The following is a 23,603-nucleotide window of genomic DNA, read 5'->3' on the forward strand; positions in this document are numbered from 1 at the left end:
TGTAGGTTGGGGCGTTTAGATTTATTCTACCTCCAGGCTACAGCCTGGTCACAGCCCTGCTGCTCCAAAGACCGAGCCTCCTGATGCTTAGAAACAAAAAAAAAAAATTAGGATTAGTCCTAACGGTAAGCCATAGGATACTGGTGCCGTTGTGAATGTGAGGAGAGAAATTAGGATTAGTCTTACCGGTAAGCCGAGAAATTGTCCTACCAGGACGCTGGCTACGATGGGAAATGCTCATTCTAATATAGAGGGGACGGATACCCCGTGATGAATGGCGGTCAAATGTAGAGCAGGAGGCGGCAGGGTGTTGTAGAATATTTATTAAGCTATCACAAGGTGCGCAGGGTTAATTTATATATATATAAAAATACATTTCTCTGCTCCTGCACAAGGGCAGAAGGTAAGTGGAGGCGAGGAGACGATCCGAGCACCAGTCCTCCTCCACCTACAGGTTATAATACGTCATAGTGATACATTGTGAGACATATATATTATATACACTTATACATGGCAGAGCAGACGTATACAGATGTGTGGCAGCAAAATATGAACTAAAGGGCTTGTTAATACAGTGCACTGCCCAAGGCACACGGTAAAGCCCCCCACCCCGGGGCACAACATGCAGTGGCGGAGCTTCATGCCGCTTCTAACATAGAGTAAGGCTGTGCACAGCGATTCTGTCCCCTCCCACCATCCAATCGCACAGTGAAATATCAGGGACCATTCCCAACAAAGTCCTGAGAGAAAACGTTTCCATCTACACGTGACTGGCCGATGACAAGTACAGTCCTCACCACCCTCAGTGATGAAAACACAGAATACAACCCCTACACCTAAAGGATCAATCTATCCCAACTAAGAAAGGGTCAAACCGAACCTAGGGGTCACAAAATGGGCCCTTGGTCCCTTACGGGGGAAAACACATTTCCTTTGTTATGAGAGTAAACATCTGGAAGAGGCAGTCATCTAATCAGAATATGCTAGAGACTGCTGTAATGTACCGTGCTGACAAATAGTCACATGGCCCCCAGCTTATGGCAGAAACTCATAAGGGCCCCAGCCGATGGCAGAAGCTCTAGGGACCGCCAGCTAAGGGCAGAAGTTCACGAGGCCCCCAACAGACGGCAGAAGTTTGTGGGACCGGCAGCCAACGGCAGAAGCTTGTGGGACCACCAGCCGACGGCAGAAGCTCATGAGGGCCCCAGCCGATGGCAAAGGCTCACATGGCCCCCAGCTGCTCATTACTTGAGCCAACGTATGAAATTCTTCACGTACATTGGTCTTCTGTGACAGATCAGTGCTTCCTGTGTCACTTCCATATAGAACAGAGACCACAGGTTCCCAGAAGGCACTTGGTTGTGGATCAGACAGGGGATGCATTGGGCAGCAATGGGGACATTCTGCTCGGGGTGGTGACATTTTGCTCGGGGGTGGCTTCAGTAGCTGTGAGATGGGTCCTCTTGGTGCACATGGTGGTTCTGCAAAGTCAGGATGGGACAAGGCTAAGAGGAAGCAGATTACTTGTCTTGCATCTTTTCCAGGATGGGCACAATCATATCGAACTTGGGTCTTTTGGCGGGATCCTCATTCATACAGATCTTCATAAGCTTGCAGATGTGAGGAGAAATCCCTGGAGGAATAGTGGGGCGCAGACCCTCCAGAGAGACCTAAGACACAATGACAGAACAGGTGAGATGACCCATAACAGCCCAACAGATCGGTGTTCTCTCCGAAGATGGGCTGGGACCTACCTTCATACCAATCTCCATGTTTGAAAGATCTGCAAAAGGAACCTCTCGTGTCACCAACTCCCAAAGCAGAACCGCAAAGCTCCACATGTCGGCAGAGCGACGGTTAATGTCCTCCGGTCGCTTCTGTAGGGCTGAAGGGATCAGAGACAATCCATGTGATCAAAAAAATTATCAAACCATTAACACACAGGATAAGAGTAGTGGGAGGTCCGAGCGTTGGGACCCTCTGACATCAAAAAAGGGAGTCAAGTCTTGAGATGACACCACACCAAATTGAGGAGACGGCACACAATATGGAGACATGGGGAGGAGGACATCAAGGAGGTACCACACAATATGGAGACATGAGGAGGAGGACATCAAGGAGGTGCCACACAATATGGAGACATGAGGAGGAGGACATCAAGGAGGTACCACACAATATGGAGACATGAGGAGGAGGACATCAAGGAGGTGCCACACAATATGGAGACATGAGGAGGAGGACATCAAGGAGGTACCACACAATATGGAGGCATGAGGAGGACGACATCAAGGAGGTACCACACAATATTGAGACATGAGGAGGTGGACATCAAGGAGGTGCCACACAATATGGAGACATGAGGAGGACGACATCAAGGAGGTACCACACAATATGGAGACAGGAGGAGGTGGACATCAAGGAGGTGCCACACAATATGGAGACATGAGGAGGAGGACATCAAGGAGGTGCCACACAATATGGAGACATGAGGAGGAGGACATCAAGGAGGTACCACACAATATGGAGACATGAGGAGGTGGACATGAAGGAGGTACCACACAATATGGAGACATGAGGAGGTGGACATCAAGGAGGTGCCACACAATATGGAGACAGGAGGATGTGGACATCAAGGAGGTACCACACAATATGGAGACATGAGGAGGAGGACATCAAGGAGGTGCCACACAATATGGAGACATGAGGAGGTGGACATCAAGGAGGTGCCACACAATATGGAGACATGAGGAGGTGGACATCAAGGAGGTGCCACACAATATGGAGACATGAGGAGGTGGACATCAAGGAGGTGCCACACAATATGGAGACAGGAGGATGTGGACATCAAGGAGGTACCACACAATATGGAGACATGAGGAGGAGGACATCAAGGAGGTGCCACACAATATGGAGACATGAGGAGGTGGACATCAAGGAGGTGCCACACAATATGGAGACATGAGGAGGTGGACATCAAGGAGGTGCCACACAATATGGAGACATGAGGAGGTGGACATCAAGGAGGTGCCACACAATATGGAGACATGAGGAGGAGGACATCAAGGAGGTGCCACACAATACAGAGACAGTGGCAGGTTGCCCTGAGAGAATATGTTACCTTCTGGTGCAATCCATGCAGGGCAGTACATGCGCCCCGGGCACTGGAAGGAAAGCTTCACATCTGCCATGCTTATACGAGCAGTCATGTCTTCATCAATCTGTAGCGGACAGGAAACAGGAATGGTGAGGATTTCCCTTCTGCCCATAGGGGAGCACTAAAAGGGCAACTCTGGGGCATTGGCACCTATGTTAATTTGCATTATAGTGCTTGTCTGGGGAGCAGAAGACAGATCAAACCTTTAGTTGCACTAGGTGACCATTAAATTGAGGACACAGGTGGCAGGACCTTCCTACGCCGTCCTCCTGACCACCGCTCAGTCACCTCTCCCACCTCATCCTCCTGACCACAGCTCAGTCACCTCTCCCACCTCATCCTCCTGACCACAGCTCAGTCACCTCTCCCACCTCATCCTCCTGACCACAGCTCAGTCACCTCTCCCACCTCATCCTCCTGACCACAGCTCAGTCACCTCCCCCACCTCGTCCTCCTGACCACCGCTCAGTCACCTCTCCCACCTCATCCTCCTGACCACCGCTCAGTCACCTCTCCCACCTCATCCTCCTGACCACAGCTCAGCCACCTCTCCCAGTCCGTCCTCCTGACCACAGCTCAGTCACCTCCCCCACCTCATCCTCCTGACCACAGCTCAGTCACCTCCCCCACCTCGTCCTCCTAACCACAGCTCAGTCACCTCCCCCACCTCATCCTCCTGACCACAGCTCAGTCACCTCTCCCACCTCATCCTCCTGACCACAGCTCAGTCACCTCTCCCACCTCTCCCTCCTGACCACAGCTCAGTCACCTCTCACGGCTCGTCCTCCTGACCACAGCTCAGTCACCTCTCCCTCCTGACCACCGCTCAGTCACCTCTCCCTCCTGACCACAGCTCAGTCACCTCTCCCGGCTCGTCCTCCTGACCACAGCTCAGTCACCTCTGCCTCCTGACCACAGCTCAGTCACCTCTCCCTCCTGACCACCGCTCAGTCACCTCTCCCACCTCATCCTCCTGACCACAGCTCAGTCACCTCCCCCACCTCATCCTCCTGACCACAGCTCAGTCACCTCTCCCTCCTGACCACCGCTCAGTCACCTCTCCCACCTCATCCTCCTGACCACAGCTCAGTCACCTCCCCCACCTCATCCTCCTGACCACAGCTCAGTCACCTCCCCCACCTCATCCTCCTGACCACAGCTCAGTCACCTCCCCCACCTCATCCTCCTGACCACAGCTCAGTCACCTCCCCCACCTCATCCTCCTGACCACAGCTCAGTCACCTCTCCCACCTCATCCTCCTGACCACAGCTCAGTCACCTCTCCCACCTCTCCCTCCTGACCACAGCTCAGTCACCTCTCCCACCTCGTCCTCCTGACCACCGCTCAGTCACCTCTCCCACCTGGTCCTCCTGACCACAGCTCAGTCACCTCTCCCACCTCGTCCTCCTGACCACAGCTCAGTCACCTCCCCCACCTCTCCCTCCTGACCACCGCTCAGTCACCTCCCCTACCTCATCCTCCTGACCACAGCAGTCACCTCTCACGGCTCGTCCTCCTGACCACAGCTCAGTCACCTCTCCCTCCTGACCACCGCTCAGCCACCTCTCCCGGCTCGTCCTCCTGACCACAGCTCAGTCACCTCTCCCGGCTCGTCCTCCTGACCACAGCTCAGTCACCTCTCCCGGCTCGTCCTCCTGACCACAGCTCAGTCACCTCCCCCGCCCCGTCCTCCTGACCACCGCTCAGTCACCTCCCCCGCTCCGTCCTCCTGACCACCGCTCAGTCACCTCTCCTGGCTCGTCCTCCTGACCACAGCTCAGTCACCTCTCCCTCCTCACCACAGCTCAGTCACCTCTCCCAGTCCGTCCTCCTAACCACAGCTCAGTCACCTCCCCCGCCCCGTCCTCTTCACCACCGCTCAGTCACCTCTCCCTCCTGACCACAGCTCAGTCACCTCTCCCTCCTGACCACCGCTCAGTCACCTCTCCCGGTCCGTCCTCCTCACCACAGCTCAGTCACCTCTCCCTCCTGACCACAGCTCAGTCACCTCTCCCGGCTCGTCCTCCTGACCACAGCTCAGTCACCTCTCCCTCCTGACCACCGCTCAGTCACCTCTCCCGGCTCGTCCTCCTGACCACAGCTCAGTCACCTCTCCCTCCTGACCACAGCTCAGTCACCTCTCCCTCCTGACCACCGCTCAGTCACCTCTCCCAGTCAGTCCTCCTAACCACAGCTCAGTCACCTCCCCCGCCCCGTCCTCTTCACCACCGCTCAGTCACCTCTCCCTCCTGACCACCGCTCAGTCACCTCTCCCAGGTCGTCCTCCTGACCACAGCTCAGTCACCTCTCCCTCCTGACCACAGCTCAGTCACCTCTCCCTCCTGACCACCGCTCAGTCACCTCTCCCAGGTCGTCCTCCTGACCACAGCTCAGTCACCTCCCCCGCCCCGTCCTCCTCACCGACATAATGATTATAGATGAGTGAATCGCTCCCACTTTTCACCAGCACCCAGGGAGGAACGGCAGGGATCGGAGCAGCACTGACCAAGCGCTTTGCTTGATTTATATGAGTGATTGGCTCCTGTCTTATTATGAGACCTGGGTGTAAATAAGGTCTAGGTTCTTACTTCATGGGCACTCATATTTCTATTGTTTACTGTCCCGTTTATGTGGCAGAATGCCCAGGCCAGAGAGGTTACATGGCAGGGGAGTAACACCTGGAGATCGTACCCTATCTGGGGGTGGAGACCCGTGGGAGAGGCCATCTCCTATATGTGACAGGCATATTGTGTTAGAATTGGTTAATAAAGCAGTGGCCAATTTAAAACCCACAATATGGTGTCAAGTCTCTTCTGTTCGGAGATGTCGCTCAGTGGTTCAGGTCACATCTAGGTCTGGGAGTGGCAGGTTGGGTGCGTACTCCTTGGGGGTCATGCTCCGGGGTGCTCATTCCTGATTCCACACCTCAGTATGGGACATCAGTGACATTAGCAGCTACTGGACACCTGGACCACACGTGAGGACTTTGCTCCAATACGTGGAGTCAAAGGAAGTGAGTGGCGGGGAGCATAAGGTACCATGGACGGCAGAAGAGAACACTGGGTAGGTGCTCACTGACAGGAGCCGCACATGCTCACCATGACGCTGCGACTGTTCAGGTAATGGCGAGGAATGAGAGGCTCCAGGGTGTGGAGAAAGGCCATGCCGCGGGCAATGTCCAGGGCAAACTTCACTGCTTGGCACTGATCAACCACGAGATCTGTAAGGGAAGGACGAGAGGGAAAACTGCACAGAACTGCATCCTGACCAACACTTCCTCATCCATTATCAGTCCGAGCAGCAAGACCAGCACGTCCGGGCAGCACAACCACAAAACATCTTCCGCCCCGTCCTCCTGACCACCGCTCAGTCACCTCCCCCGCCCTCCTGACCACCGCTCAGTCACCTCCCCCGCTCCGTCCTCCTGACCACCGCTCAGTCACCTCCCCCGCTCCGTCCTCCTGACCACCGCTCAGTCACCTCCCCCGCTCCGTCCTCCTGACCACCGCTCAGTCCCCTCCCCCGCTCCGTCCTCCTGACACGCCTCAGTCCCCTCCCCCGCTCCGTCCTCCTGACACCGCTCAGTCCCCTCCCCCGCTCCGTCCTCCTGACCACCGCTCAGTCACCTCCCCCCGCTCGCGTCCTCCTGACCACCGCTCCGTCACCTCCCCCGCTCGGTCCTCTGACCACCGCTCAGTCACCTCCCCCGCTCGGTTCCTCCTGACCACCGCTCAGTCACCTCCCCCGCTCGGTCCTCCTGACCACCGCTCAGTCACCTCCCCCGCTCCGTCCTCCTGACCACCGCTCAGTCACCTCCCCCCGCTCGGTCCTCCTGACCACCGCTCAGTCACCTCCCCCGCTCGGTCCTCCTGACCACCGCTCAGTCACCTCCCCCGCTCGGTCCTCCTGACCCACGCTCAGTCACCTCCCCCGCTCGGTCCTCCTGACCACCGCTCAGTCACCTCCCCCCCGCTCGGTCCTCCTGACCACCGCTCAGTCACCTCCCCCGCTCGGTCCTCCTGACCACCGCTCAGTCACCTCCCCCGCTCGGTCCTCCTGACCACCGCCTCAGTCCCTCCCCGCCTCGGTCCTCCTGACCACCGCTCAGTCACCTCCCCCGCTCGGTCCTCCTGACCACCGCTCAGTCACCTCCCCCGCTCGGTCCTCCTGACCACCGCTCAGTCACCTCCCCCGCTCGGTCCTCCTGACCACCGCTCCAGTCACCCTCCCCACGCTCGGTTCCTCCTGACCACCGCTCAGTCACCTCCCCCCGCTCGGTCCTCCTGACCACCGCCTCAGTAACCTCCCCCGCTCGGTCCTCCTCACCACGCTCAGTCACCTCCCCCGCTCGGTCTCCTGACCACCGCTCAGTCACCTCCCCCGCTCGGTCCTCCTGACCACCGCTCAGTCACCTCCCCCGCTCGGTCCTCCTGACCCACCGCTCAGTCACCTCCCCCGCTCGGTCCTCCTGACCACGCTCAGTCACCTCCCCCGCTCGGTCCTCCTGACCACCGCTCAGTCACCTCCCCCGCTCGGTCCTCCTGACCACCGCTCAGTCACCTCCCCCGCTCGGTCCTCCTGACCACCGCTCAGTCACCTCCCCCGCTCGGTCCTCCTGACCCACCGCTCAGTCACCTCCCCCGCTCGGTCCTCCTGACCACCGCTCAGTCACCTCCCCCGCTCGGTCCTCCTGACCACCGCTCAGTCACCTCCCCCGCTCGGTACTCCTGACCACCGCTCAGTCACCTCCCCCGCTCGGTCCTCCTGACCACCGCCTCAGTCACCTCCCCCGCTCGGTCCTCCTGACCACCGCTCAGTCACCTCCCCCCGCTCGGTCCTCCTGACCACCGCTCAGTCACCTCCCCCGCTCGGTCCTCCTCACCACCGCTCAGTCACCTCCCCCGCTCGGTCCTCCTGACCACCGCTCAGTCACCTCCCCCGCTCGGTCCTCCTGCCCACCGCTCAGTCACCTCCCCCGCTCGGTCCTCCTGACCACCGCTCAGTCACCCTCCCCCGCCCCTCCTGACCACCGCTCAGTCACCTCCCCCGCTCCGTCCTCCTGACCACCGCTCAGTCACCTCCCCCGCTCGGTCCTCCTGACCACCGCTCAGTCACCTCCCCCGCTCGGTCCTCCTGACCACCGCTCAGTCGCCTCCCCCGCTCGGTCCTCCTGAACCACCGCTCAGTCACCTCCCCGCTCGGTCCTCCTGACCACCGCTCAGTCACCTCCCCCCGCTCGGTCCTCCTGACCACCGCTCAGTCACCTCCCCCGCTCGGTCCTCCTGACCACCGCTCAGTCACCTCCCCCGCTCGGTCCTCCTGACCACCGCTCAGTCACCTCCCCCGCCCTCCTGACCACCGCTCAGTCACCTCCCCCGCTCCGTCCTCCTGACCACCGCTCAGTCACCTCCCCCGCTCCGTCCTCCTGACCACCGCTCAGTCACCTCCCCCGCTCCGTCCTCCTGACCACCGCTCAGTCACCACCCCCGCTCCGTCCTCCTGACCACCGCTCCGTCCTCCTGACCACCGCTCAGTCACCTCCCCCGCTCCGTCCTCCTGACCACCGCTCAGTCACCTCCCCCGCTCCGTCCTCCTGACCACCGCTCAGTCACCTCCCCCGCTCGGTCCTCCTGACCACCGCTCAGTCACCTCCCCCGCTCGGTCCTCCTGACCACCGCTCAGTCACCTCCCCCGCTCGGTCCTCCTGACCACCGCTCAGTCACCTCCCCCGCTCGGTCCTCCTGACCACCGCTCAGTCACCTCCCCCGCTCGGTCCTCCTGACCACCGCTCAGTCACCTCCCCCGCTCGGTCCTCCTGACCACCGCTCAGTCACCTCCCCCGTCCTCCTGACCACCGCTCAGTCACCTCCCCCGTCCTCCTGACCACCGCTCAGTCACGCAGCGCCTCCATACTCACTGGTTCCCTCATGCAGGACGTTATACAGGGATCCGTATGGCATCCAGTGTGTGATGAGCACAGGATGGGGGGCAGGAGGGGACTGACAGGCACCCAACACCGGGAGGACATTAGGATGGGAGAATATCCTATGTAACGAGGAGGACAGAAAAGGGTCAAGACATGGGAACAGTGATGTCACCACAACACGTGACTGTGGGAGGAGCCAATAACTCAAACCAATCAGAGCTAGCCCCTCCACCCACCCTCCTAGTACTCTCCTCAGAGCTAGCCCCGCCCCCACCCTCCTAGTGCTCTCCTCAGAGCTAGCCCCGCCCCCACCCTCCTAGTACTCTCCTCAGAGCTAACACCCCCCCCCCACCCTCCTAGTACTCTCCTCAGAGCTAGCCCCGCCCCCACCCTCCTAGTACTCTCCTCAGAGCTAGCCCCGCCCTCCACCCTCCTAGTACTCTCCTCAGAGCTAGCCCCTGCCCCCACCCTCCTAGTACTCTCCTCAGAGCTAGCCCGGCCCCCTCCTAGTACTCTCCTCAGAGCTAGCCCCTGCCCCCACCCTCCTAGTGCTCTCCTCAGAACTAGATCCGCCCCCTCCTAGTATTCTCCTCAGAGCTACCACCACCCCCCCACCCTCCTAGTATTCTCCTCAGAGCTACCACCACCCCCCCACCCTCCTAGTATTCTCCTCAGAGCTATAACCACCACCCCCCCCCCCCCCGTAGTACTCTGCTCAGAGCTAGCCCCCCCCCCTCCTAGTACTCTCCTCAGAGCTAGCCCCGCCCCCACCCTTCTAGTACTCTCCTCAGAGCTACCACCACCCCCCACCCTCCTAGTACTCTCCTCAGAGCTACCACCACCCCCCACCCTCCTAGTACTCTCCTCAGAGCTACCACCACCCCCCACCCTCCTAGTACTCTCCTCAGAGCTAACACCCCCCCCCCCACCCTCCCAGTACTCTCCTCAGAGCTAGCCCCTGCCCCCACCCTCCTAGTACTCTCCTCAGAGCTAACACCCCCCCCCCCCCACCCTCCCAGTACTCTCCTCAGAGCTAGCCCCTGCCCCCACCCTCCTAGTACTCTCCTCAGAGCTAGCCCCGCCCCACACCCTCCTAGTACTCTCCTCAGAGCTAGCCCCGCCCCCCACCCTCCTAGTACTCTCCTCAGAGCTACCACCACCACCCCCCACCCTCCTAGTAGTGTTCTCAGAGCTACCACCCCCCCTCCTAGTACTCTCCTCAGAGCTAGCCCCACCCCCCACCCTTCTAGTACTCTCCTCAGAGCTACCACCACCACCCCCCACCCTCCTAGTAGTGTTCTCAGAGCTACCACCCCCCCCTCCTAGTACTCTCCTCAGAGCTAGCCCCGCCCCCCACCCTCCTAGTACTCTCCTCAGAGCTAGCCCCACCCTCCTAGTAGTCTCCTCAGAGCTAGCCCCGCCCCCACCCTCCTAGTACTCTCCTCAGAGCTACCCCCCCCCACCCTTCTAGTATTCCTCAGAGCTAACACCACCCCCCACCCTCCTAGTAGTCTGCTCAGAGCTAGCCCCGCCCCCTCATCCTTCTAGTACTCTCCTCAGAGCTAGCCCCTGCCCCCTCCTAGTATTCTCCTCAGAGCTACCACCACCCCCCACCCTTCTAGTATTCTCCTCAGAGCTAACACCACTCCCCACCCTCCTAGTACTCTCCTCAGAGCTAGCCCCGCCCCCACCCTCCTAGTACTCTCCTCAGAGCTACTCCCGCCCCCTCATCCTCCTAGTACTCTCCTCAGAGCTAGCCCGGCCCCCTCCCACCCTCCTAGTACTCTCCTCAGAGCTAGCCCCGCCCCCCACCCTCCTAGTACTCTCCTCAGAGCTACCACCACCACCCCCCACCCTCCTAGTAGTGTTCTCAGAGCTACCACCCCCCCTCCTAGTACTCTCCTCAGAGCTAGCCCCACGCCCCACCCTCCTAGTAGTCTCCTCAGAGCTAGCCCCGCCCCCACCCTTTTAGTACTCTCCTCAGAGCTACCACCACCCCCCACCCTTCTAGTTCTCTCCTCAGAGCTACCACCACCCCCCACCCTCCTAGTAGTGTTCTCAGAGCTACCACCCCCCCCACCCTCCTAGTACTCTCCTCAGAGCTAACACCACCCCCCACCCTCCTAGTACTCTCCTCAAGAGCTACCACCACCCCCCTAGTAGTCTCCTCAGAGCTAGCCCCGCCCCCCACCCTCCTAATACTCTCCTCAGAGCTAGCCCAGCCCCCACCCTCCTAGTACTCTCCTCAGAGCTAACACCACCCCCCACCCTCCTAGTACTCTCCTCAGAGCTAACACCACCCCCCACCCTCCTAGTGGTCTCCTCAGAGCTAGCCCCGCCCCCACCCTCCTAGTACTCTCCTTAGAGCTACCAACACCCCCACCCTTCTAGTATTCCTCAGAGCTACCACCACCCCCCACCCTTCTAGTACTCTCCTCAGAGCTACCACCACCCCCCACCCTCCTAGTACTCTCCTCAGAGCTAGCCCCACGCCCCACCCTCCTAGTAGTCTCCTCAGAGCTAGCCCCGCCCCCACCCTTCTAGTACTCTCCTCAGAGCTACCACCACCCCCACCCTTCTAGTACTCTCCTCAGAGCTAGCCCCGCCCCCACCCTCCTAGTACTCTCCTCAGAGCTAGCCCCGCCCCCACCCTCCTAGTACTCTCCTCAGAGCTAGCCCCGCCCCCTCATCCTCCTAGTACTCTCCTCAGAGCTAGCATCGCCCCCTCCTAGTATTCTCAGAGCTAGCCGGCCCCCCTCCCACCCTCCTAGTATTCTCCTCAGAGCTACTCCCACCCCCTCACCCTCCTAGTACTCTCCTCAGCGCTAACACCACCCCCCCACCCTCCTAGTACTCTCCTCAGAGCTACTCCCACCCCTCACCCTCCTAGTACTCTCCTCAGCGCTAACACCACCCCCCCACCCTCCTAGTACTCTCCTCAGAGCTACTCCCACACCCTCATCCTCCTAGTACTCTCCTCAGAGCTAGCCCCTGCCCCCACCCTCCTAGTAGTCTCCTCAGCGCTAACACCACCCCCCACCCTCCTAGTAGTGTTCTCAGAGCTACCCCCCCCCCACCCTCCTAGTACTCTCCTCAGAGCTACCACCCCCGCTCCTAGTACTCTCCTCAGAGCTACCACCCCCCCCCACCCTCCTAGTACTCTCCTCAAAGCTAGCCCCTGCCCCCACCCTCTTAGTACTCTCCTCAGAGCTAGCCCCTGCCCCCACCCTCCTAGTACTCTCCTCAGAGCTAGCCCCGCCCCTTCCTAGTACTCTCCTCAGAGCTACCACCACCCCCCACCCTCCTAGTACTCTCCTCAGAGCTAACACCACCTCCACCCTTCTAGTACTCTCCTGAGCGCTAACACCACCCCCCACCCTCCTAGTACTCTCCTCAGAGCTAGCCCCGCCCCCCACCCTCCTAGTACTCTCCTCAGAGCTAGCCCCGCCCCCCACCCTCCTAGTACTCTCCTCAGAGCTACTCCCACCCCCCACCCTCCTAGTAGATTCCTCAGAGCTAACACCACCCCCTCACCCTCCTAGTACTCTCCTCAGAGCTAGCCCCACCCCCCACCCTTCTAGTAGTCTCCTCAGAGCTAACACCACCCCCCACCCTCCTAGTAGTCTCCTCAGAGCTAACACCACCCCCCACCCTTCTAGTAGTCTCCTCAGAGCTAGCCCCTGCCCCCTCCTAGTATTCTCCTCCCTAGTACTCTCCTCAGAGCTAGCCCGGCCCCCTCCTAGTACTCTCCTTAGAGCTAGCCCCGCCCCCACCCTCCTAGTACTCTCCTCAGAGCTAGCCCCGCCCCACACCCTCCTAGTACTCTCCTCAGAGCTACTCCCACCCCTCACCCTCCTAGTACTCTCCTCAGAGCTAGCTCCGCCCCCTCCTAGTACTCTCCTCAGAGCTAGCCCCACCCCTCACCCTCCTAGTACTCTCCTCAGAGCTAGCCCCGCCCCACCCTCCTAGTACTCTCCTCAGAGCTAGCTCCGTCCCCTCCTAGTACTCTCCTCAGAGCTAGCCCCACCCCCCACCCGCCTAGTACTCTCCTCAGCTAGCCCCGCCCCCACCCTCCTAGTATTCTCCTCAGAGCTAGCCCCGCCCCCCACCCTCCTAGTAGTCTCCTCAGAGCTACCACCACCCCCCACCCTTCTAGTACTCTCCTCAGAGCTAACACCACCCCCCTAGTGGTCTCCTCAGAGCTAGCCCCGCCCCCACCCTCCTAGTACTCTCCTCAGAGCTAGCCCCGCCCCCCACCCTCCTAGTACTCTCCTCAGAGCTAGCCCCTGCCCCCACCCTCCTAGTACTCTCCTCAGAGCTAACACCACCCCCCACCCTCCTAGTACTCTCCTCAGAGCTACTCCCACCCCCCAGCCTCCTAGTACTCTCCTCAGAGCTAGCCCCGCCCCCTCCTAGTACTCTCCTCAGAGCTAGCCCCGCCCCCCACCCGCCTAGTACTCTCCTCAGCTAGTCCCGCCCCCACCCTCCTAGTATTCTCCTCAGAGCTAGCCCCGCCCCCACCCTCCTAGTACTCTCCTCAGAGCTAGCCCCGCCCCCACCCTCCTAGTACTCTCCTCAGAGCTAGCCCCGCCCCCTCACCTTAGTTTGGGATACTCTTCATTGAAGTCCCGGCTCTTCCTGGTGCTCCAGTCTCGGATCTTTAGAACCTTGATGATTATGTCGTTGCCCTGCCAGCGGCCTTTCCACAGCTACAGAGATAACAAGATTATAAGTATAAGGCTGCATTCACACGGCCCGTATAACAAATGCAGCCTTATCGTATTCATATGGTGGGGCCCTCGGACACACTACAGCGGGGCCTGGCAGGGGGGTCCCTCGCACACATGCACACACTATGGCGGGGCCTGGCAGGGGGGGGGGGGGGGGGGGGGGGTCCCTCGCACACATGCACACACTATGGCGGGGCCTGGCAGGGGGTCCCTCGCACACATGCACACACTATGGCGGGGCCTGGCGGGGGGGTCCCTCGCACACATGCACACACTATGGCGGGGTGTGGCGGGGGGGTCCCTCGCACGCATGCACACACTATGGCGGGGCCTGGCGGGGGGGTCCCTCGCACGCATGCACACACTATGGCGGGGCCTGGCGGGGGGGTCCCTCGCACGCATGCACACACTATGGCGGGGCCTGGCAGGGGGGGGGGGGGGGGGGGGGGGTCCCTCGCACGCATGCACACACTATGGCGGGGCCTGGCGGGGGGGTCCCTCGCACGCATGCACACACTATGGCGGGGCCTGGCGGGGGGGGTCCCTCGCACGCATGCACACACTATGGCGGGGCCTGGCGGGGGGGTCCCTCGCACGCATGCACACACTATGGCGGGGCCTGGCAGGGGGTCCCTCGCACGCATGCACACACTATGGCGGGGCCTGGCAGGGGGGTCCCTCGCACGCATGCACACACTATGGCGGGGCCTGGCAGGGGGGTCCCTCGCACGCATGCACACACTATGGCGGGGCCTGGCAGGGGGGTCCCTCGCACGCATGCACACACTATGGCGGGGCCTGGCGGGGGGTCCCTCGCACGCATACACACTATGGCGGGGCCTGGCGGGGGGTCCCACGCACACACTATGGCGGGGCCTGGCAGGGGGATCCCTCGCACACATGCACACACTATGGCGGGGCCTGGCGGGTCCCTCGCACACATTATGGCGGGGGGTCCTTGCGCACTCACCTCTCCAGAGTGGTTGTCGTTGAGCTTGTGGCTGAGTGTTAGCTGCTTATAATCTATCCCGGCCTGTTTGTTGAGCGTCCCATTTCCTGCAGACAAGATGGAGAAGTGTGAGAAGGGGGACCTGACTGCACGGTGGGGGGACCTGACTGCACGGTGGGGGGACCTGACTGCACGGTGGGGGGACCTGACTGCACGGTGGGGGGACCTGACTGCACGGTGGGGGGACCTGACTGCACGGTGGGGGGACCTGACTGCACGGTGGGGGGACCTGACTGCACGGAGGGGGAAACACGCTGCAGTAAGAGAAGATTCTCACGTGGTCGGGTTCTAGTGGTTCCTTTCCAGAAGGTGTCCTTGTACGGGATCCTATTCATGCTCTGCCCCATCTTCTCTGCCCGATCTATGGAGACAAACACCTTACCACATGCCGCTACACGTACAGGGTAACACATCCACGCGGCGCGCATGCCGCTACACTACACCACATCCATCCACACGGAGCGCATGCTGCTACACTACACCACACCACATCCATCCACACAGAGCGCATGCCACTACACCACATCCATCCACACAGAGCGCATGCCACTACACCACATCCATCCACACAGAGCGCATGCCACTACACCACATCCATCCACACAGAGCGCATGCCACTACACCACATCCATCCACACAGAGCGCATGCCACTACACCACATCCATCCACACAGAGCGCATGCCACTACACCACATCCATCCACACAGAGCGCATGCCACTACACCACATCCATCCACACGGAGCGCATGCCACTACACCACATCCATCCACACGGAGCGCATGCCACTACACCACATCCATCCACACGGAGCGCATGCCACTACACCACATCTATCCACACGGAGCGCATGCCACTACACCACATCTATCCACACGGAGCGCATGCCACTACACCACATCCATCCACACAGAGCGCATGCCACTACACCACATCCATCCACACAGAGCGCATACCACTACACCACATCTATCCACACAGAGCGCATACCACTACACCACATCTATCCACACAGAGCGCATACCACTACACCACATCTATCCACACAGAGCGCATGCCACTACACCACATCTATCCACACAGAGCGCATGCCACTACACCACATCTATCCACACAGAGCGCATACCACTACACCACATCTATCCACACAGAGCGCATACCACTACACCACATCTATCCACACAGAGCGCATACCACTACACCACATCTATCCACACAGAGCGCATGCCACTACACCACATCTATCCACACAGAGCGCATGCCACTACACCACATCCATCCACACAGAGCGCATGCCACTACACCACATCTATCCACACAGAGCGCATACCACTACACCACATCTATCCACACAGAGCGCATGCCACTACACCACATCTATCCACACAGAGCGCATGCCACTACACCACATCTATCCACACGGAGCGCATGCCACTACACCACATCTATCCACACGGAGCGCATGCCACTACACCACATCTATCCACACGGAGCGCATGCCACTACACCACATCCATCCACACGGAGCGCATGCTGCTACACTACACCACACCACATCCATCCACACAGAGCGCATGCCACTACACCACATCCATCCACACAGAGCGCATGCCACTACACCACATCTATCCACACAGAGCGCATGCCACTACACCACATCTATCCACACGGAGCGCATGCCACTACACCACATCTATCCACACGGAGCGCATGCCACTACACCACATCTATCCACACGGAGCGCATGCCACTACACCACATCTATCCACACAGAGCGCATGCCACTACACCACATCCATCCACACAGAGCGCATGCCACTACACCACATCTATCCACACAGAGCGCATACCACTACACCACATCTATCCACACAGAGCGCATGCCACTACACCACATCTATCCACACAGAGCGCATGCCACTACACCACATCTATCCACACGGAGCGCATGCCACTACACCACATCTATCCACACGGAGCGCATGCCACTACACCACATCTATCCACACGGAGCGCATGCCACTACACCACATCCATCCACACGGAGCGCATGCTGCTACACTACACCACACCACATCCATCCACACAGAGCGCATGCCACTACACCACATCCATCCACACAGAGCGCATGCCACTACACCACATCTATCCACACAGAGCGCATGCCACTACACCACATCTATCCACACGGAGCGCATGCCACTACACCACATCTATCCACACGGAGCGCATGCCACTACACCACATCTATCCACACGGAGCGCATGCCACTACACCACATCTATCCACACGGAGTGCATGCTGCTACACTACATCTATCCACACAGAGCGCATGCCGCTACACTACACCACATCTATCCACACAGAGCGCATGCCACTACACCACATCCATCCACGCAGAGCGCATGCCGCTACACTACATCTATCCACACAGAGCGCATGCCGCTACACTACACCACATCCATCCACACAGAGCGCATACAGGGCAAGGCGGCAGGCATGAGGCACCTCGCAGCAGCTCGCGGAGATGGGGTTTGGCCTTGTCCAGCGGGGTCTCTCCATACTTATTACTGATGTAGATCAGGGCAGAATTATTCACCAAGTCCTGAAAAGAGAGAATCAGTCAGTACGAGGGAGGAGCGGTCCGGGGTAGCAGAGTCCTGTCCGGTCTAGCAGCGTCCTGTCCGGTCCTTACCTCAGCAACCTCATCCTGTCCCCAGAAGCAGGCGTAGTGCAGGGGGGAGTTTCCGTGTTCATTCACAGCATTCACATCTGCCTTATACTGAATGAGCTGCAGGACAAGAGGAGCAGTCAGTAAGTCAGCCTGCAGGGGGCACCGCCTGCTATAGCCCCCAGTGACCACAAGAGACCAAGCTTCAAATCCAATCCCAGTATCACCCCCATCACCTCCAAGTTTGAACTCCATGACCTCCATCAACCTCCCAGTATCACCCCCCATCACCTCCCAGTACGACCTCCATGACCCCCATCAACCTCCCAGTATCACCCCCCCCATCACCTCCCAGTACGACCTCCATGACCCCTATCAACCTCCCAGTATCACCCCCCCCATCACCTCCCAGTACGACCTCCATGACCCCCATCAACCTCCCAGTATCACCCCCCCCATCACCTCCCAGTACGACCTCCATGACCCCCATCAACCTCCCAGTATCACCCCCCCCCCATCACCTCCCAGTACAACCTCCATGACCTCCGCCAACCTCCCATTATCACCCCCCATCACCTCCCAGTACAACCTCCATGACCTCTGCCAACCTTCCATTATCACCCCCCATCACCTCCCAGTACAACCTCCATGACCTCCGCCAACCTCCCATTATCACCCCCCATCACCTCCCAGTACAACCTCCATGACCTCTGCCAACCTTCCATTATCACCCCCCATCACCTCCCAGTACAACCTCCATGATCTCTGCCAACCTCCCATTATCACCCCCCCATCACCTCCCAGTACAACCTCCATGACCTCCGCCAACCTCCCATTATCACACCCCCATCACCTCCCAGTACGACCTCCATGACCTCCGCCAACCTCCCATTATCACCCCCATCACAACCTCCATGATCTCCGCCAACCTCCCATTATCACCCCCCCCCATCACCTCCCAGTACGACCTCCATGACCTCCGCCAACCTCCCATTATCACACCCTCATCACCTCCCAGTACGACCTCCGCCAACCTTCCATTATCACACCCCCATCACCTCCCAGTACGACCTCCGCCAACCTCCCATTATCACACCCCCATCACCTCCCAGTACGACCTCCATGACCTCCGCCAACCTCCCATTATCACACCACCATCACCTCCCAGTACGACCTCCATGACCTCCGCCAACCTCCCATTATCACACCACCATCACCTCCCAGTACGACCTCCATGACCTCCGCCAACCTCACATTATCACCCCCATCACAACCTCCATGACCTCCGCCAACCTCCCATTATCACCCCCCCCCCCCCCCCCCATCACCTCCCAGTACGACCTCCATGACCTCCGCATCACCTCCCGGTGTCACCCGCATCACCTCCCAGTATCACTGACCTCACCTTCTGAACAATGTCGCGGTGGCCATGACTGGCAGCGAGGTGCAGCGGAGTGTCGTCTCCCCGGTTCATAACGTTGATTCGCGCCCCTCTCATTATCAGCATATCCACAATGTTACTGCGGCCCTCCCGACACGCCCAATGCAGGGGGCTGAAGCCGTGGTCATCCCTGGGAAACAGCGCTACAGTAAGGGAGAGCCGGAACCCAGGAAGGGGGGGGGGGGGAGAATACAGCAGGGAGAGCCGGCACCCAGGAAGGGGGGGGGGAATACAGCAGGGAGAGCCGGCACCCAGGAAGGGGGTGGTGGGGGGGGCGGGGGGGGGGGGGAATACAGCAGGGAGAGCCGGCACCCAGGAAGGGGGTGGGGGGGAATACAGCAGGGAGAGCCGGCACCCAGGAAGGGGGTGGGTGGGGGGGGGGGGATGGGAATACAGCAGGGAGAGCCGGCACCCAGGAGGAAGGGAGAGGAAAACGGCAGGGAGAGCCGGCACCCAGGAGGAAGGGGGGGGGGGGGGGGAATACAGCAGGGAGTGACGGCACCCAGGAGGAAGGGAGAGGAATACGGCAGGGAGAGCCGGCACCCAGGAGGAAGCGGGGGGGGGGGGGGGGGGGGGGGGGGGGGGGGGGGAATACAGCAGGGAGTGACGGCACCCAGGAGGAAGGGAGAGGAATACAGCAGGGAGAGCCGGCACCCAGGAGGAAGCGAGGGGGGGGGGGGAATACAGCAGGGAGAGCAGGCACCCAGGAGAAAGGGGGGGGGGGGCGGGGCACACAGGAGGAGGGGGGAGAAACAAGAGGGAGAGCCGGCACCCAGGAGGGGGGGGGGGGGGGGGGGGAATACAGCAGGGAGAGCCGGCAAGCACACAGCACTCACCCCTGATTGAGGTCGTTCTCAGTGTTATCCAGCCAGAGCCGCACGGCCACCGCATTCCCTTCTCGGCACTGTGTGAATATGTCGTCCATGATGGGTCCGGTGTCCTGTAAGGGATAAGAGACTATGGTGGATGGAAGGGGGCCGCACCATCATCCTCTACCACACACACAGACTATGGTGGATGGAAGGGGGCCGCACCATCATCCTCTACCACACAGACTATGGTGGATGGAAGGGGCCGCACCATCATCCTCTACCACACAGACTATGGTGGATGGAAGGGGGCGCACCATCATCCTCTACCACACACACAGACTATGGTGGATGGAAGGGGGCCGCACCATCATCCTCTACCACACAGACTATGGTGGATAGAAGGGGGCTGCACCATCATCCTCTACCACACACACAGACTATGGTGGATGGAAGGGGCCGCACCATCATCCTCTACCACACAGATTATGGTGGATGGAAGGGGGCCGCACCATCATCCTCTACCACACACAGACTATGGTGGATGGAAGGGGGCCGCACCATCATCCTCTACCACACACACAGACTATGGTGGATGGAAGGGGGCCGCACCATCATCCTCTACCACACAGACTATGGTGGATGGAAGGGGGCCGCACCATCATCCTCTACCACACACACACAGACTATGGTGGATGGAAGGGGGCCGCACCATCATCCTCTACCACACACACAGACTATGGTGGATGGAAGGGGGCCGCACCATCATCCTCTACCACACAGATTATGGTGGATGGAAGGGGGCCGCACCATCATCCTCTACCACACACAGACTATGGTGGATGGAAGGGGGCCGCACCATCATCCTCTACCACACACACAGACTATGGTGGATGGAAGGGGCCGCACCATCATCCTCTACCACACAGACTATGGTGGATGGAAGGGGGCCGCACCATCATCCTCTACCACACACACACAGACTATGGTGGATGGAAGGGGGCCGCACCATCATCCTCTACCACACAGACTATGGTGGATGGAAGGGGGCCGCACCATCATCCTCTACCACACACACACACACACAGACTATGGTGGATGGAAGGGGGCCGCACCATCATCCTCTACCCCACACACACAGACTATGGTGGATGGAAGGGGGCCGCACCATCATCCTCTACCACACAGACTATGGTGGATGGAAGGGGGCCGCACCATCATCCTCTACCACACACACACAGACTATGGTGGATGGAAGGGGGCCGCACCATCATCCTCTACCACACACACAGACTATGGTGGATGGAAGGGGGCCGCACCATCATCCTCTACCACACAGACTATGGTGGATAGAAGGGGGCCGCACCATCATCCTCTACCCCACACACACAGACTATGGTGGATGGAAGGGGCCGCACCATCATCCTCTACCACACAGACTATGGTGGATGGAAGGGGGCCGCACCATCATCCTCTACCACACAGACTATGGTGGATGGAAGGGGGCCGCACCATCATCCTCTACCACACACACACAGACTATGGTGGATGGAAGGGGGCCGCACCATCATCCTCTACCACACAGACTATGGTGGATGGAAGGGGGCCGCACCATCATCCTCTACCACACAGACTATGGTGGATGGAAGGGGGCCGCACCATCATCCTCTACCACACAGACTATGGTGGATGGAAGGGGGCCGCACCATCATCCTCTACCACACAGATTATGGTGGATGGAAGGGGGCCGCACCATCATCCTCTACCACACACACACAGACTATGGTGGATGGAAGGGGGCCGCACCATCATCCTCTACCACACAGACTATGGTGGATGGAAGGGGGCCGCACCATCATCCTCTACCACACAGACTATGGTGGATAGAAGGGGGCCGCACCATCATCCTCTACCACACACACAGACTATGGTGGATGGAAGGGGGCCGCACCATCATCCTCTACCACACACACAGACTATGGTGGATAGAAGGGGGCCGCACCATCATCCTCTACCACACAGACTATGGTGGATGGAAGGGGGCCGCACCATCATCCTCTACCACACACACACAGACTATGGTGGATGGAAGGGGGCCGCACCATCATCCTCTACCACACACACAGACTATGGTGGATGGAAGGGGGCCGCACCATCATCCTCTACCACACACACACAGACTATGGTGGATGGAAGGGGGCCTCACCATCATCCTCTACCACACACACACAGACTATGGTGGATGGAAGGGGGCCGCACCATCATCCTCTACCACACACACACAGACTATGGTGGATGGAAGGGGGCCGCACCATCATCCTCTACCACACACACAGACTGTGGTGGATGGAAGGGGGCCGCACTATCGTCCTCTACCACACATACACAGACTATGGTGGATGGAAGGGGCCGCACCATCATCCTCTACCACACAGACTATGGTGGATGGAAGGGGGCCGCACCATCATCCTCTACCACACACAGACTATGGTGGATGGAAGGGGGCCGCACCATCATCCTCTACCACACACAGACTATGGTGGATGGAAGGGGGCCGCACCATCATCCTCTACCACACACAGACTATGGTGGATGGAAGGGGGCCGCACCATCATCCTCTACCACACACACAGACTATGGTGGATGGAAGGGGGCCGCACTATCGTCCTCTACCACACAGACTATGGTGGATGGAAGGGGGCCGCACCATCATCCTCTACCACACACACAGACTATGGTGGATGGAAGGGGGCCGCACTATCGTCCTCTACCACACACACACAGACTATGGTGGATGGAAGGGGGCCGCACCATCATCCTCTACCACACAGACTATGGTGGATGGAAGGGGCCGCACCATCATCCTCTACCACACAGACTATGGTGGATGGAAGGGGGCCGCACCATCATCCTCTACCACACACAGACTATGGTGGATGGAAGGGGGCCGCACCATCATCCTCTACCACACACAGACTATGGTGGATGGAAGGGGGCCGCACCATCATCCTCTACCACACACAGACTATGGTGGATGGAAGGGGGCCGCACCATTATCCTCTACCACACAGACTATGGTGGATGGAAGGGGACGCACCATCATCCTCTACCACACACACACAGACTATGGTGGATGGAAGGGGGCCGCACCATCATCCTCTACCACACAGACTATGGTGGATGGAAGGGGGCCGCACCATCATCCTCTACCACACACACAGACTATGGTGGATGGAAGGGGGCCGCACCATCATCCTCTACCACACACACAGACTATGGTGGATGGAAGGGGGCCGCACCATCGTCCTCTACCACACACACACAGACTATGGTGGATGGAAGGGGGCTGCACCATCATCCTCTACCACATAGACAATGGTGGATGGAAGGGGGCCGCACCATCATCCTCTACCACACAGACTATGGTGGATGGAAGGGGGCCGCACCATCATCCTCTACCACACACAGACTATGGTGGATGGAAGGGGCCGCACCATCATCCTCTACCACACACAGACTATGGTGGATGGAAGGGGGCCGCACTATCGTCCTCTACCACACAGACTATGGTGGATGGAAGGGGGCCGCACCATCATCCTCTACCACACACACAGACTATGGTGGATGGAAGGGGGCCGCACTATCGTCCTCTACCACACACACACAGACTATGGTGGATGGAAGGGGGCCGCACCATCATCCTCTACCACACAGACTATGGTGGATGGAAGGGGCCGCACCATCATCCTCTACCACACAGACTATGGTGGATGGAAGGGGGCCGCACCATCATCCTCTACCACACACAGACTATGGTGGATGGAAGGGGGCCGCACCATCATCCTCTACCACACACAGACTAT

At 59.4% G+C, this 23,603-nt stretch overlaps 1 protein-coding gene across 1 annotated transcript in view; it reads right to left on the minus strand.

Moving 5' to 3' along the window:
* Positions 1 to 308: 308 nt before the first annotated feature.
* Positions 309 to 23,603, minus strand: part of ILK (integrin linked kinase) — a 32,891-nt gene continuing 9,596 nt past the window's right edge. Inside the window, exons 2-13 of the mRNA XM_069969292.1 lie at positions 19,768 to 19,871; positions 18,896 to 19,061; positions 17,515 to 17,610; positions 17,328 to 17,424; positions 15,098 to 15,181; positions 14,782 to 14,867; positions 13,681 to 13,790; positions 9,073 to 9,200; positions 6,254 to 6,375; positions 3,119 to 3,218; positions 1,755 to 1,885; positions 309 to 1,670 (exon numbers count right to left, since the gene is read on the minus strand). Coding sequence (XP_069825393.1) covers positions 1,521 to 1,670; positions 1,755 to 1,885; positions 3,119 to 3,218; positions 6,254 to 6,375; positions 9,073 to 9,200; positions 13,681 to 13,790; positions 14,782 to 14,867; positions 15,098 to 15,181; positions 17,328 to 17,424; positions 17,515 to 17,610; positions 18,896 to 19,061; positions 19,768 to 19,856 — 1,359 coding nt within the window. The 5' untranslated portion in view covers positions 19,857 to 19,871 and the 3' untranslated portion in view covers positions 309 to 1,520. The remainder of the gene's footprint in view (positions 1,671 to 1,754; positions 1,886 to 3,118; positions 3,219 to 6,253; positions 6,376 to 9,072; positions 9,201 to 13,680; positions 13,791 to 14,781; positions 14,868 to 15,097; positions 15,182 to 17,327; positions 17,425 to 17,514; positions 17,611 to 18,895; positions 19,062 to 19,767; positions 19,872 to 23,603) is intronic.

The sequence above is a fragment of the Dendropsophus ebraccatus genome, chromosome 5, assembly GCF_027789765.1.
Source record: "Dendropsophus ebraccatus isolate aDenEbr1 chromosome 5, aDenEbr1.pat, whole genome shotgun sequence".
NCBI lineage: Eukaryota > Metazoa > Chordata > Amphibia > Anura > Hylidae > Dendropsophus > Dendropsophus ebraccatus.